General features: G+C 37.2%; 2 protein-coding genes across 6 annotated transcripts; both read left to right on the top strand.

Annotated features, from left to right (window-relative positions):
• Positions 1 to 3,530: 3,530 nt before the first annotated feature.
• LOC121990251 (inactive disease susceptibility protein LOV1-like) lies at positions 3,531 to 4,336 on the top strand. 2 transcript variants are annotated; one of them, XM_042544425.1, is made up of 2 exons: positions 3,531 to 3,935; positions 4,148 to 4,336. In XM_042544425.1, exons 1-2 carry the CDS (start codon positions 3,598 to 3,600, stop codon positions 4,155 to 4,157), a joined length of 348 nt encoding a protein of 115 aa, XP_042400359.1. In that variant the 5' UTR covers positions 3,531 to 3,597; the 3' UTR covers positions 4,158 to 4,336. The 2 variants fall into 2 exon arrangements, with proteins under 2 accessions (XP_042400359.1, XP_042400358.1); XM_042544424.1 differs by having other exon boundaries at positions 4,125 to 4,336.
• Positions 4,337 to 8,729: 4,393 nt separating this feature from the next.
• On the top strand, positions 8,730 to 12,500 carry LOC121992571. 4 transcript variants are annotated; one of them, XM_042547039.1, is made up of 10 exons: positions 8,730 to 8,856; positions 9,529 to 9,582; positions 9,775 to 9,834; positions 9,904 to 10,247; positions 10,878 to 11,004; positions 11,072 to 11,356; positions 11,446 to 11,547; positions 11,622 to 12,036; positions 12,139 to 12,143; positions 12,249 to 12,500. In XM_042547039.1, coding segments are annotated over exons 3-9 (1,278 nt in total). In that variant the 5' UTR covers positions 8,730 to 8,856; positions 9,529 to 9,582; positions 9,775 to 9,831; the 3' UTR covers positions 12,141 to 12,143; positions 12,249 to 12,500. The 4 variants fall into 4 exon arrangements, with proteins under 4 accessions (XP_042402973.1, XP_042402971.1, XP_042402972.1 ...); XM_042547037.1 differs by having other exon boundaries at positions 12,139 to 12,165; XM_042547038.1 differs by having other exon boundaries at positions 12,139 to 12,171.
• Positions 12,501 to 13,296: the final 796 nt, after the last annotated feature.

The raw sequence follows: 13,296 nt of genomic DNA, 5'->3' as shown, positions 1-13,296 counted from the left end.
TTTGAATTTCAAAAATATTTTCAAAAATGGTTCTCTCAAATTATAAGTTAAACTTGTTTGTTTTCAAAACTTTCTATTTTTAGATTTTCAAAAACAGTTTTGACCTTAGACTAGTTTTGAATCCTTAGAAAGCATGTACCCATAGGACTAGTTTTTGAGCATCTCACCAACACCTTAGGTTTACTTTACTTGTGTTTGACAAACATAGAAAGGGGTGAGATGCATAGGCCAACTGTCTGGACTTAAGATGTTTATTTCAGTGCATCGGCATAAGTTTGGACGTTAAATACAAATCAGACATTAATCAGATTAAGTTCATCAGTCAAGTCAAACACTGACTGCTTATAATCAACTTAATCTGACTAACCAAGTGAAAGCTACTATCTTCTGATAGTTAGTTAGTACCTAATTGGTTAGACAGTTGTTTAATTTTAAGTGTCAAGTTCAGGGGGAGAAATTAATTAAAATTTTGTATATTTTTGTACATCTATTTTAAAACTAACTTATTTTTGAACACTAGTTTTCAAAAAGTTAAAATTAACTGAGTGTTTGAAAAATTAGAAGTTTAAAAATCCCACCAAATTTTTAAACTTGATTTTAAAGTTGAAAATCATTACAAACTTAAACTTATTCAGTTTTGTAACATATGCTTGAAAATTAAACATTCCAAAACTTAGCTTTTATCAAATTAGCCTTAACAAATTTATTTTGGCTAAAACTTTACTTGTTTTTGAAAAATTAAATTTTTTTTTTCTTTGTTTTGAAAAATCAAATTTGAAAACTAGATTAACTTTAAACTTGATTAACTTTAAACGTATACTTTTTTAATTCAACTTAAATCCCCCAAGTCAACTTGACTATCCTTTTAACTTGGTTTTAAAATTGTACTTTTATCAGTATCTTTGAATTTTGAATCAAACTTAAATATTTTCCAATATTAGCTGTTTCTTAACAGTAACTCTACACTATGCTTGTTTACCCTTGCCTATTTTTGCTGAATGCCAAAGGGGGAGGGTTAGGTGGTTAAGTTAGCTAAAACAAATTGGCTAAACCAAATTGAAAACACTAAAACTAACTTTAAAAACCATGTACCTGTTTTATTTATTTTTTTGCGTCTTTTCACTAACTTAACCAGGTTGTCATTCCATCAAAAAGGGGGAGATTGTTGGTGCGGGTAGCACTAACGGTCTAACATAGGTTTTGATGAATGACAAATAGGTTAAGTTAGTTTTGTTGTTGTCTGACACTTTGATCGAGTGTGCAGGAGAAGTCCAGACAGGTCGACGGACTGACCGGATGTCTGGCACGAAGTCCAGCTAGGTCGACGGGCTGACCGGATAGCTGGCGAGAAGTCCAAGCGGGTCGACGGGCTGACCGGACGCTTGGCAAGAAGTCCAGCTAGGTCGACGGGCTGACCGGATAGCTGGCGAAAGGTCCAGACGGGTCGAAGGGCTGATCGGACGTCTGGCAGGTAAGTAAGGTAAGTCACTGGAGGGGAGTGACTGCGAGGACGCGTTCCCGGGAAGGGAACATTAGGCGTCGATCCGGCTTAGATCCATTTCGGAAATCTAAGTCGAGATCGTGACTAGATTCCGGTCTCGGAAAGACGGAATCTAAGTCATACTTTTTCTGTTAATTCATACTTTATAAATTGTGCTAACAATCTGTGTTGCAGGGTATATTTTGCCTCGGACTAACCTTGTTTTGCAGGAGAAGGAATCTCTGGAAAAAGGTGGTCCGGGCGCCCGGAGGCAACTTTTATCCTCTGCGTCGCCTCACCACGTGGAGCATCCTGACTGGACTTGCCACGTCGCACCAGGGCGCCCGGAAGGGATCCAGGCGCCCGGAGCAGCATATAAAAGAAGCCCCAGGGGTGGAGCTTCAAACACAACTGAGAACTCTTCGACTGCTTGCCCTGCTGCTCTAAGCTCCTACGACGCTAGCAAAGCTCTGACAAAGTGCTCCTTCTTCTTTGGTTAATTTCCTTGTCGGTATCACTTTGTTTCATTAGCATTTCTTGTACTCTTTTTGTAATCATATTCGAATTGCTAGTGATTGCCCAACGAAAGTGGTCAAGGACCACGGGCCTTCGAGTAGGAGTCGTCACAGGCTCCGAACGAAGTAAAATCAACTGTGTTCATTTACTTTTCCGCTGCGTACTTTTACACTCGAGTTTTCGAATCGATATTCACCCCCCCTCTATCGAAAGATCACGGTCCTACAGATACAACCCCAAATATAAATGTTAGAACAAACATTTCAGTATTGACTGATTAGATAGCTCAAATCAATTAAGTATTTATCCATTCAATTCATCATTCTTCTACTTGATTAGAAAATTATTTTAGTTGATTTTTACTCAAATAAAATATTCTATCACTTAAACTCGACAGCTAATCAGCTATCAATCCTAGATAATCAACTGACCCCCACTCAACTAGAAACACTATTCTAGATTACTTATAACACTGCCTAGGAAGTTTCCTTTACTCATGGTATAATTTTACATAAACCCATCATAAGATTATAGATTTGAGCCTCTCAATAATCACTACTTGGGGACATCCTAACCTAATTAGAGTCTAACATCTACCTAAAATTTTTTATAAAATTAAAGAATTCTAATTTAACAACAAAATCAAGATTATAACCATTGCAATCCAATATAGGATTTACACATTGTCTTCGGTTCTTCTCGAAACTCTATGACTACTACCCATGAGGCTTAAGTCCTTCCTAGCTTCTCAATTGATCCATGATATTCATCGTCTAAGTTCAATCTCTAATTTTTTGGAGTAAAAAGTGATATCACTCATCCTAAACGATCAGTATCATCGGTCTCATGACAAAATACAGATAGATAATCACATCGGGCATTTTACTCTAGTGCATTCAATCTTCGATCTCCATTCTTTGATCGATATAATTAAAAATCTTCTACACTTAATGCACTAACATCAAATGCACATCTAATTTAAATCAGATTACCCAACCTTAAAAATAGTTTGGTCAAAACAAACCATGGAAAATGCTTAACATATTATTATTGAATTAAATTGTTGCTTTACGGTATAACAAACTTAATTAGAATAAAAATGATATATTTATTATGATTAATATCCTGCCTGATAAATTCATTGTGATACTGACTAATAAACTAAGTGAAAAAAACCTTAATTAATATTGGTTTAAACTCTGCCAACCCATTAACGTTAGATTTAATATAAGAGCTCTGCCAACCCATTAAGCTTAGATTTATGCTCTGCCGAATCAGTTTTTATAAATTCACATAAAATAATTACTTTCATATTCGATGGTAAAAATAGTTTTATTCTCGTTAAGAAATAATTTAAAATTTATAAGAAATAATTATTCATAAAAAAAGAGGGGGCAGAGTTTGCAATGAAATTACCTTTTAAAAAATAAAACAGAGGTGCGTAATGAACACGCATAGAGTGGTTGTGCATTCTACATCATGGGAGACTTGATGCATTGACTTTGGTAGTTTATGTATTTTATACATCCCTTCATTTACCACAAGTCCGCTCCTTCCTAGTCTGCCTAGCGCCTACCTAAATTAATTTCCAAGAAGAAACAATGGCCGGAGGAGGAGGCGTCCTGTCTTCCATGTTCACCACGATGGTAGCCAAGCTACATGGCTTGGCTTCACCGTCACCATCATCTTCTTCTTTGTCGCCACACAACAATATTGAACAAGAGATGAGTAAGTTGACAGAGACGATGAGGAGAATTCAAGCCAAACTTGATGACTCAGAGGAGGAGAATCATGTAAAAAGTCACTCGGAGAAACTTTGGCTCAGCGAGCTCAAAGATGTTGCCTATGACGCCGAAGACGTAGTAGAAGAGTACGAGTACGAGGTGTTGCGTTCCAAACAATTGCATAATTGCATGAGAACAGCAGTGAGACACATGAGGTACGCGATTCTGAAGAATGATTAATTTTGTGGATTAAACCTCACTTTTTTGATTTTTCCGTTGTTTTCAGTTTAATTTTATATGCGGTAAACTGGATAATTAACAAGATCCTGTGCATGAATCTTTAGAATTCATACTGTAATCTACAATTTCGATGTTTGGATTCATGATTTCTATTCGATGTTTAGATTCATTATCATAAACCCAACAGGATGAACTAGCAAATAAAGCCGCAGAGATAAGGAAAAGGTTTGATGAGATCACCAAGGAGTGGAAACTCCTAAAGTTGCCTAAGAACGCTGGAACAAGAAAGAGAAGCTCCATGCTCTTAGATATGAACCGAGAAGTGTAATAAGAAGAATAGGAGAGAGCAAATAATACGAGAGCAATATATAATGTTAAAAAAATACTTGATGAATTAACTAATTAATAAATAAATAAATAAATAAATAATAAAATTATTTTAAGAATAATTCTGAGAATAATTATAATAGAATTATTAGAATAATCCAAATACTAATATGATTTGATTTGATAATTTGATCCGATCAATTTTGATAATTCTGTTTTATCTCTTTTACCCCCTGACAAACTCAACGGGAGATCTCTGATGTTGAGTTTGCTTGCTAACTTGTTGAAACGTTGTCTGGATAGTGACTTAGTAAAGATGTCAGCGATTTGATCTTTAGTGAATATAAGAGACGGATAACTGCTGAGTTGCCACACGTTCACGAACAAAATGAAAATCAATTATCACATGTTTTGTACAAGCATGAAAGATCGGATTTGCTGTAAGATATGTTGATCTAATATTGTCGTATGGAAGTTCTAACTGGAGTTTAGGCAGTGGTGGAAGTCCTAACTGGAGGTTAGGCGTACGAAAGTCCTAATTGGAGTTTAGGCAGTGATGGAAGTCCTAACTGGAGGTTAGACATATGGAAGTCCTAACTGGAGTTTAGGCAGTGATGGAAGTCCTAACTGGAGGTTAGGCGTATGAAAGTCCTGGTGAGGAGCCAGGCAATGGGAAAGTCCTAGTGAGGAGCTAGGCACGAGAAAAGTCCTGGTGAGGAGCCAGACAACGAGAAAGTCCTAGTGAGGAGCTAGGCAGGAGAAAGTTCTGGTGAGGAGCAAGACAATTGGAAAGTCCTGGTGAGGAGCCAAACAATTGGAAAGTCCAAGTGTGATGTAAAATACCGAAAATAGGCGAATATTAATAAGGGAATTTTCTGAAATTTTTGAAAATTTTTTGGGAATTTTTCAGAGCTCGTACGGACGAGTTAACGGGGATAAAATGGGGCCCGGAAAAGCCTGTTTAGGCTACCCCATTTAAGCGAGGAAATATTATTTGCTTAAATTCCGTTTTCTATTTTTCTTTTGCTATTTCTTTTGTTTTTATTCCTCGCCGAAACCACCCTCCCCGCGCGCCCTCTTCTCTTGCGCCCGACGGCTTGCCCTAACCGCCCTCTTCTCCTCCGCCCGAAGCCAGGCCACCGGCGACGAGAGCCTCCCTTTCGTCTCTTCTCCTCTGCGCGCCGGCACCGACTTCTTTTTCCCTGTGCCTGAGCCGCCAGCCACCGAGACCCCCTTCTTTTCTTCCTCGCCGAGCGACGGCGATTTCTTCCTCTCTGCCGAGGCTGTGTCGCTGCCGTCCACTGCGGAATCATACCCGACGGCGCCGACACCCCCAGGTGCTTTGCCCTAGCGCCGGCAGATGACCTTCCCTCCTCTACCCGAGCCGATCCTCTTTCCTTGCCCCGTGCCCTAGCCGGATCTTGGAGGTAAGCAGCGTACCATGAGGATTTGTTGAGGTAAACTGGTGGTGGAGTCTTCTTCCGGCAGTAACCAACCATGGTTGAGGGTCATCGGGAAGTGGACTTTGGTGTTCCTCTAGACCATACGGGAGGAAGACTCCAGCAGGGAAGTTTGGTTCCGGTGGTGTTTCTTGCCGGCAGCACTTAAACCAGCATCACCAGTGGTTTGGTTGGGAAGGGACTGCTGATACAAAGGTGGGATAAGCTTCTCCGGATCTTGGCAGTAAGTTCTACAGGATTTGAGCAGTGTTGAGGCATCGGAAAATTTGGGTAAGGATTTTTGTTAACGTCAACAGTGATATGGATTGAGGTATACTACTATAAGGTTTTCTATTTAGTTGGATTTGGAATTTGTTTTCCAATTGGCAGTGAACGGTCTGAAGTTGCTGGATTCTGGTCTTTCCGTTGTGAATCGGGTCCGTTGCCATCACAGACGACTGAAGGAGAGTTAGAGGTAAGGTTTATGGTTTTGATCTTTGTGGTAGATTATTGCTAGTTGTGTTAGCAATAATTATTGATTTAGGTTTAAAAGTATATAATGGTGTAATTGGGGTTAATGAAACTAACCCTAGATGGTCGATGGATTAGGAATTTGTTTAGCTATTTGTTTATACTTAGCTAAATTGTACGATTTATCACAGGACCTTGACGCGAGACGAGCATCCACTACAAAAAAATTGCAATTTAGCGACAAATATTTGCGACAAAATATATTCGTCGCAGATTTGCGACAACTTTTGCGACAAAAAAACACTTGTCGCATATTAGCAACAAAGTTTGCGACAAAAAATATTTTATTGCCAATTAGCAACAAAATAATATTTGTCGCCAAGTTTATTGAAAATTAGCGACGAACAAAATAATTTGTTGCAGAAATTGCGACAAAATTAGTGAATCGTTGCAATTTTTGCAACGAACTTAGGTTTCGTCGCAATATTTGCGACGAACTCAAGATTCGATGCAAAAAATCATTTAATTCCCAAGCAGCATCAAAAATTCAAAATTTATATATTTAAAAAAACTGAAATCTGCGACGAATTTAAATATTCATCGCAGAATCCGCAACGAATTTGAAATTCGTTGCTGAATCTGCGACGAATTACAAAATTTGTTGCTGAATCTGCGACGAATTTTAAAATTCGTCGCAGAATTGTATTTTTATTTTTATAGGTAAAATTAAACTTTGAGGTATATAGAGTTTTCAGAATGAGATGAAACCGGTTCCTATGGGTTTCTATAAATTCCCTGATTTTATAATTGTCCACAACCTCTAATTTTATGCTACCGGTGAATTTTTTTACATCAAAGAGGTCCGGAAAACGGTATTCACCTTCATAAGACCAAAAATATCAATTTAATATATCAAATTTATTTTTTGATGGCATTTCCATGATCAAGGGATTTTTAGGAACCCATAGGATCTGATTTCATCACATTCCAAATTCTCTAGGTACCTCAATCGGCCCCGGAAAGATTATTTTACATATAAAAAAAATTAAATTTTGCAACGAATATTTAAATTCGTCGCAGAATCTGCAACGAATTCCAATATTCGTCGCAGAATCTGCAACGAATTCCAATATTCGTCGCAGAATTCGCAACGAATTTCAAAATTTGTCGCAGAATTACATTTTTTTTTATATGCAATATTAAATTTTCCAGGGCCGATTGAGGTACCTAGAGAGCTTGGAATGAGATGAAATCAGATCCTATGGGTTCCTAAAAATCCCCTGATCATGGGAGTATCATCAAAAAATAAATTTACCCATTATACTTTAGTTAAATTTTTTATACGAATTTGTAGATTTACAAGTCACATGTATTTTGAAATATCCGAAGACGGTTGAAGTATATAGAGATGTCAGAATGAGATGAAACCGGTTCCTATGGGTTTCTATAAATTCCCTGATTTTATAATTGTCCACAACCTCTAATTTTATGCTACCGGTGAATTTTTTTTACATCAAAGAGGTCCGGAAAATGGTATTCACCTTCATAAGACCGAAAATATCAATTTAATATATCAAATTTATTTTTTGATGACATTTCCATGATCAAGGGATTTTTAGGAACCCATAGGATCTGATTTCATCTTATTCCGAGCTCTCTAGGTATCTCAATCAGCCACGGAAAATTTATTTTACATAAAAAAAAAATGCAAATTTGCGACGAATTTCAAAATTCGTCGCAGAATCTGCAACGAATTCCAAAATTCGTCGCAGATTTAGCAACGAATTTCACAATTCGTCGCAGAATTGTACTTTTTTTTTAATATGTAATATTAAATTTTCCGGGGCCGATTGAGGTACCTAGAAAGCTCGGAATGAGATGAAATCGGATCCTATGGGTTCCTTAAAATCCCTTGATCATGGGAGTATCATCAAAAAATAAATTTACCCATTATACTTATTCCTAATTTGCTTAATCAATTATGAGCATTTTTGAACTTAGTTAAATTTTTTATACGAATGTGTACATTTACAAGTCACACGTATTTTGAAATCTCCGAAGACGATTGATGTACATAGACATGCCAGAATGAGATGAAACTAGTTCCTATGGGTTTATATAAATTCCATAATTTTATAATTGTCCACAACCTCTAATTTTATGCTACCGATGATTTTTTTAAGTCGAAGATGTTCGAAAAATGGTATTCACCTTCATAAGACCAAAAATATCAATTTATTATGTCAAAAATTTTTTTTGATGGCATTTCCATGATCAAGGGATTTTTAGTAATCCATAGGATCAGATTTCATCTCATTCCGAGCTCTCTAAATATCTCAATCGGCCCCGGAAAATTTATTTTATATATAAAAAAATGAAATTTTGCGACGAATTTCAAATTTCGTTGCAGGATCTGCAACGAATATTAAAATTCGTCGCAGAATCCGCAACGAATTTCAAAATTCGTCGCCGAATCAGCAACGAAATTTGCAACGAGTTATCCTTTTGTCGCAAAAGACCTAACTTTAACCACTCCTTGACAGCCCCTTTGCCCTAACTTTGGTGGCGGTTCGATCCCTCCTTTTGCCCTAGCTTTGGTGGCGACGCAGAAGCTGCGATCCGAGGACGGAGGACGTCGGTTAGGGCGATTTCAGTCCAGGTAAACTTGTCTCCCTCTCTTCCTACTCCGGTGGCAGTTCGCGCTGGGCGGTCGCAGGTGCTCGCGCCTGCCTCTGGTTGGCCGCGGGTGGTCGCGGCTGCCGCTGGCTGGCCGCGGGTGGTCGCGGCTGCCGCTGGCTGGCCGCGGGTGGTCGCGGCTGCCGCTGGCTGGCCGCGGGTGCTGTCCCGCTGCTGGAAGGCCGCGCCTGGCGCTGGCCGGCCTCGGGAGTGAGTTGCTGGCCCTGGCCGGACGCGTGGGGCAGCTCCTTGCCCTGGCCGGACACTCGAGCTAGATCATGGCCATGGTCTGGCGGAAGAGGCCGAGGTTGGCCATTGTCGGTCGCGCGAGTCAGCGGCTGGTCCTGGCCGGCCACGGGAGCTCGCAGTTGGCCATGCCTGGCTGCTGCAGAGCTTGGCTGGCCCTGGCCCTGGTCGACAGCAGCTGGCCCTGGCCCTGGCCCTGTCCGACAGTGGCTACCACTGTCCGGCAGCGGTTGGCCCGACCGCAGGTGGCCCTTGATGTCGTTGGCCAGCCCTTACCCGACACTTGCTGCCCTTGCCATGGCCAAGACGGCCAAGACTTATTGGCTAAACCAACCATATAGTCTTGTTTATAGCGACCTTATTTGTGTTATTTGACCTATATAATTGACTGTGTACATTGTTTATGCAGGTGTATAGTAGATGTGTTTGAGAGACACTCAACGTCTTTGTTGACCTCTGTTTGGTATACCTACACCCTTGACTTTAATTAATAATGATAGCATTAGTATACAATTTTATGTTATTTATTTTCATTTGTATGTGTGCTTGAAACATATTAGTGATTAGTGTATTTCTTGCTATATATCTAATATCTCATTCTTAAACTTATATATATTATTTGTTAATGCTCTGTATTTCTTGCTATATGTTATAGGTGAGTAGAGGTGATATCTATCGTCAAAGGAATCTCACACAATCTCTTTTAATAAATATGGTAAGTTTTTTTTATGTTATTTATTATGCATCATTATTTTTTTAACTTTATCCTATTTTTGAATTTCAGAACATCTTTAGACGGGGGGGACGTAAACGAAGTTCACATGGCCATGCAGCACCTAGCAGTGCACCTACGCCTATCCCTGATCAGCCTGTACGACTATCAAATTCACCTTCGCCAGTACAGCCAGGACCATCACATCTCTCTACGCCAGTTCAAGCAGGACCATCACATTCCCCTTCGCGAGTACATGCAGGACCTTCACATTCGCCGTCGCCAATACATGCAGGACCATCACATTCTCCTTCGCCAGTACCTTCACCGCAAAATTTGGCAGATCCGGTTCCTACCAGATACTCATTTTCTGAGACCCAAGATGTTCGAATATTTATTGTCCCCTCCGGAGATTCGTAAGTATAAAATTAATATCTTAATTTTTTATTCTATATTTTTTAAGTATGATTATAAAGTAGGATTAAAACTTAGTTTCATCACTTCAATTATCTTTTCTTTAGCAAGTTTATTTAAATGTAATATTTAAGCTCTGATATGCATTACTTCATTCTATTCCTTGCTCTAATAGTATAATTGATTTACTTTATTTTCAATCATATCATGAGATTACTTAAATTCTATCTTTAATCATCCTCTCATTATTTGATAAACTCTAAAAAAATTTTGATGTGCTATTTTATTTTCAATTACACATCCTTATTCTCAATAATGAAAAGTTCTAATAGTGGTTTGATGTGCAACCTTTTTTTTAATCAATTAGACCATTAGAATAGTGTATGATCATTGGTCATTCTTGCATTTTTGAACAACTCTGAACAATGTTTAATTAGCAATGATACTCTTCATATATTTAATATATTAAATAATTAGACTATTTAACCGTTGGACTAGAATGGATTATGGTAGTTACAAGACAGTCAATTAACATTACTAGTTTAGGGATCTTAAAAATATGATTACTCCTATCTTATATTTTTTAGACTTTTCTTATTACTATTATATTTAATATTCTTCATTAACTATAGGTTCGAAAATTCGGTACGTGTTGTTCACGAAATTAATCAAATCGTGAATAATCATTGGATGGGGGATTCTATGTCTTATTCAAGCACTCCATCATCAATGAAAGAGTTATGGTGGAGCGAGTTTAAGGTATAAATGATTCATTTTATATCTAAAAATTAAATCTATATACTCAATTATTTTATTTCCTATTCAGCGGATATATAATTGGGACCTTGCATATGAATTCGAAATTAAGAAGAACTTCAAGAAAAAATGTGGCGATCACATTCGTCATACTCTTAGTCATGCTAAACAAAGGGGTAAAAAGCCACTTTGTATCACAGAGGATAATTGGACTAAGATCAACAATTTTTGGTCAACCAACGAAAGCAAACAACGAAGTCAACAGAATAAATTAAATCAATCTTATAATTCTGGAGACTTCTCTGCTACATATGCGGGAGGTTCAATTAATATCGATGAGCATCGACGCAGAATGGTAAATATTTAACTCTTCTACTAATTTTTAACTCTCTCAATTGTTTTTTAATCTGTCATTATTTTTTTATTTCTAATCCTTTTTTTTAGACCAAAGATATGGGGAAAGAACCTTCATTCATTGAAACTTTCACCAAAACTTTTACAAAAAAGGATAAGTCTTGGAGTGGGGCTAGAGCAAAAGCAATAAAGGTTTGGATTAATTAAAAATATGTGTTTCTAAATTATTGTTACAATAAATTTATTTTAATTTTATAATTATACAGGACAAATACGATGAGCTCGAGATAGCACATAGAAGTTCATGTGCTAGTGAGGAAACTGAGTCATCTGTTGGTAATAATTTGGATTTGTGGTTGGAGGCTAGTGGAGGACAGAAAGGGGGAAGGATATTGGGAATGGGTTCTTTAAGCAAAAATCATAGAGTTTCCCGTAAATCCTTTTCCACCCCAACAGCAGTCACGACTCAGATCAATTCCTTGACTGAAGAGGTTTCACATTTAAAGGGCATAATATTAGAAAGAGATGAAGAAAGAAGAGTTAGAGATGCAGAAATGAGAGCTCTCCGTCAACAACAAAATTTAATTATGAAACATCTTCAGTTAAGTTCCGCTCCTTCCGATTTTGGTGACGATGGCGACGATGGTGGTGATGGCGACGATGGTGGCGATGGATCTTCTTGTATGAATTTTATTTATCTCATAATTAGCATTTTGGAATGTTAGTTATTCTATTGTAGATGTTTATTTTTTTTGTTAATAATACTAATTTTTTTTGAAACAGGATTGGTCAGACACAATGAAAATCAATGTTGGAGTAACTAAAAAATTATTTTTTTGTTCATATATAGTAATTTCTTTATTGTAATTATTGATATTGTTTATATTATGCAGGAAGAAGATGAAGAAGATAGAGAAGATTTAGTCATATTTCGGATTTTGTTGAAATATGGATGGTTTAGAGCTTATGATGTTTGGATTGTATGGATATTAGATCTTTTGTGATGTTTATATTTTGATGTATTATATGTTTGGCTTGCAAGGATATTAGATCATGTTTGTATTTTGATGTATCATATGTTTGGATTGTAAGTATATTAGATGATGTTTGCATTTTAATTTATGGAATGCTTGGATTTTTTGTGATATTTGGATTTGATGTGATTTGGTTAATGTATAATTTTATTGTTAGATATAATGTCTATTTATTAGATGCATATTTGTGTATTAATCAGGTTAAATATAGAAATAATAAAATTTAGGATGGCGGTTGTTTAGTTTTGCGACAACCTTTGCGACGAAAATATTTTTGTTGCAAGCCTATCGTAATATATCGAAAAAAAAACAGTACTAGATTCTGCAACAAATTTTCAGATTCGTCGCAGAATCTGCGACGAATTATCAGATTCGTCGCAGATTCTGCGACGAATCTGAAAATTCGTCGCAGAATTCAAGATAGGTAGATGTTGCGAATTGTCACAGAATTCGTTGCAGAATTTGCGACGAATTCTGCGACAAAAAACTTCACAACATGACTTAGATTCCGCGACGAATTTTCAGATTCGTCGCAGAATCTGCGATAAATTTCTATATTCGTCGCAAATATCTGCGACAAATCTGATAATTTGTCGCAAATTCTGCGACGATTTCTGTGACGAACGTGAAATCATTGCAAAATTCAAAATTCGTTGCAAATTAAATTGGTCTAAGGTTTATGATCTTCCAACTAACTTGCGACGAAAATATAATTCGTTACAAAATTTGCGACGAATTTTAGTTTTGTTGCAATTATCAGCAACGAAAATAATAATTCGTTGCAAAATCGGCGACAAAATATATTTTCGTCGCAAATTATTTGCGACGAATAGTGTGACGAATTTTATTTTCATTGCAGATTTTGCAACAAATTTTTTCTTTTTGTCGCAAAATATTTTGCGACGAG

This window comes from Zingiber officinale, chromosome 6B, assembly GCF_018446385.1.
Source record: "Zingiber officinale cultivar Zhangliang chromosome 6B, Zo_v1.1, whole genome shotgun sequence".
Taxonomy (NCBI): Eukaryota; Viridiplantae; Streptophyta; class Magnoliopsida; order Zingiberales; family Zingiberaceae; genus Zingiber; species Zingiber officinale.
The sequence above is the reverse complement of the archived record's forward strand: the minus strand, read 5'-3'. Positions and strand labels throughout refer to the sequence as shown.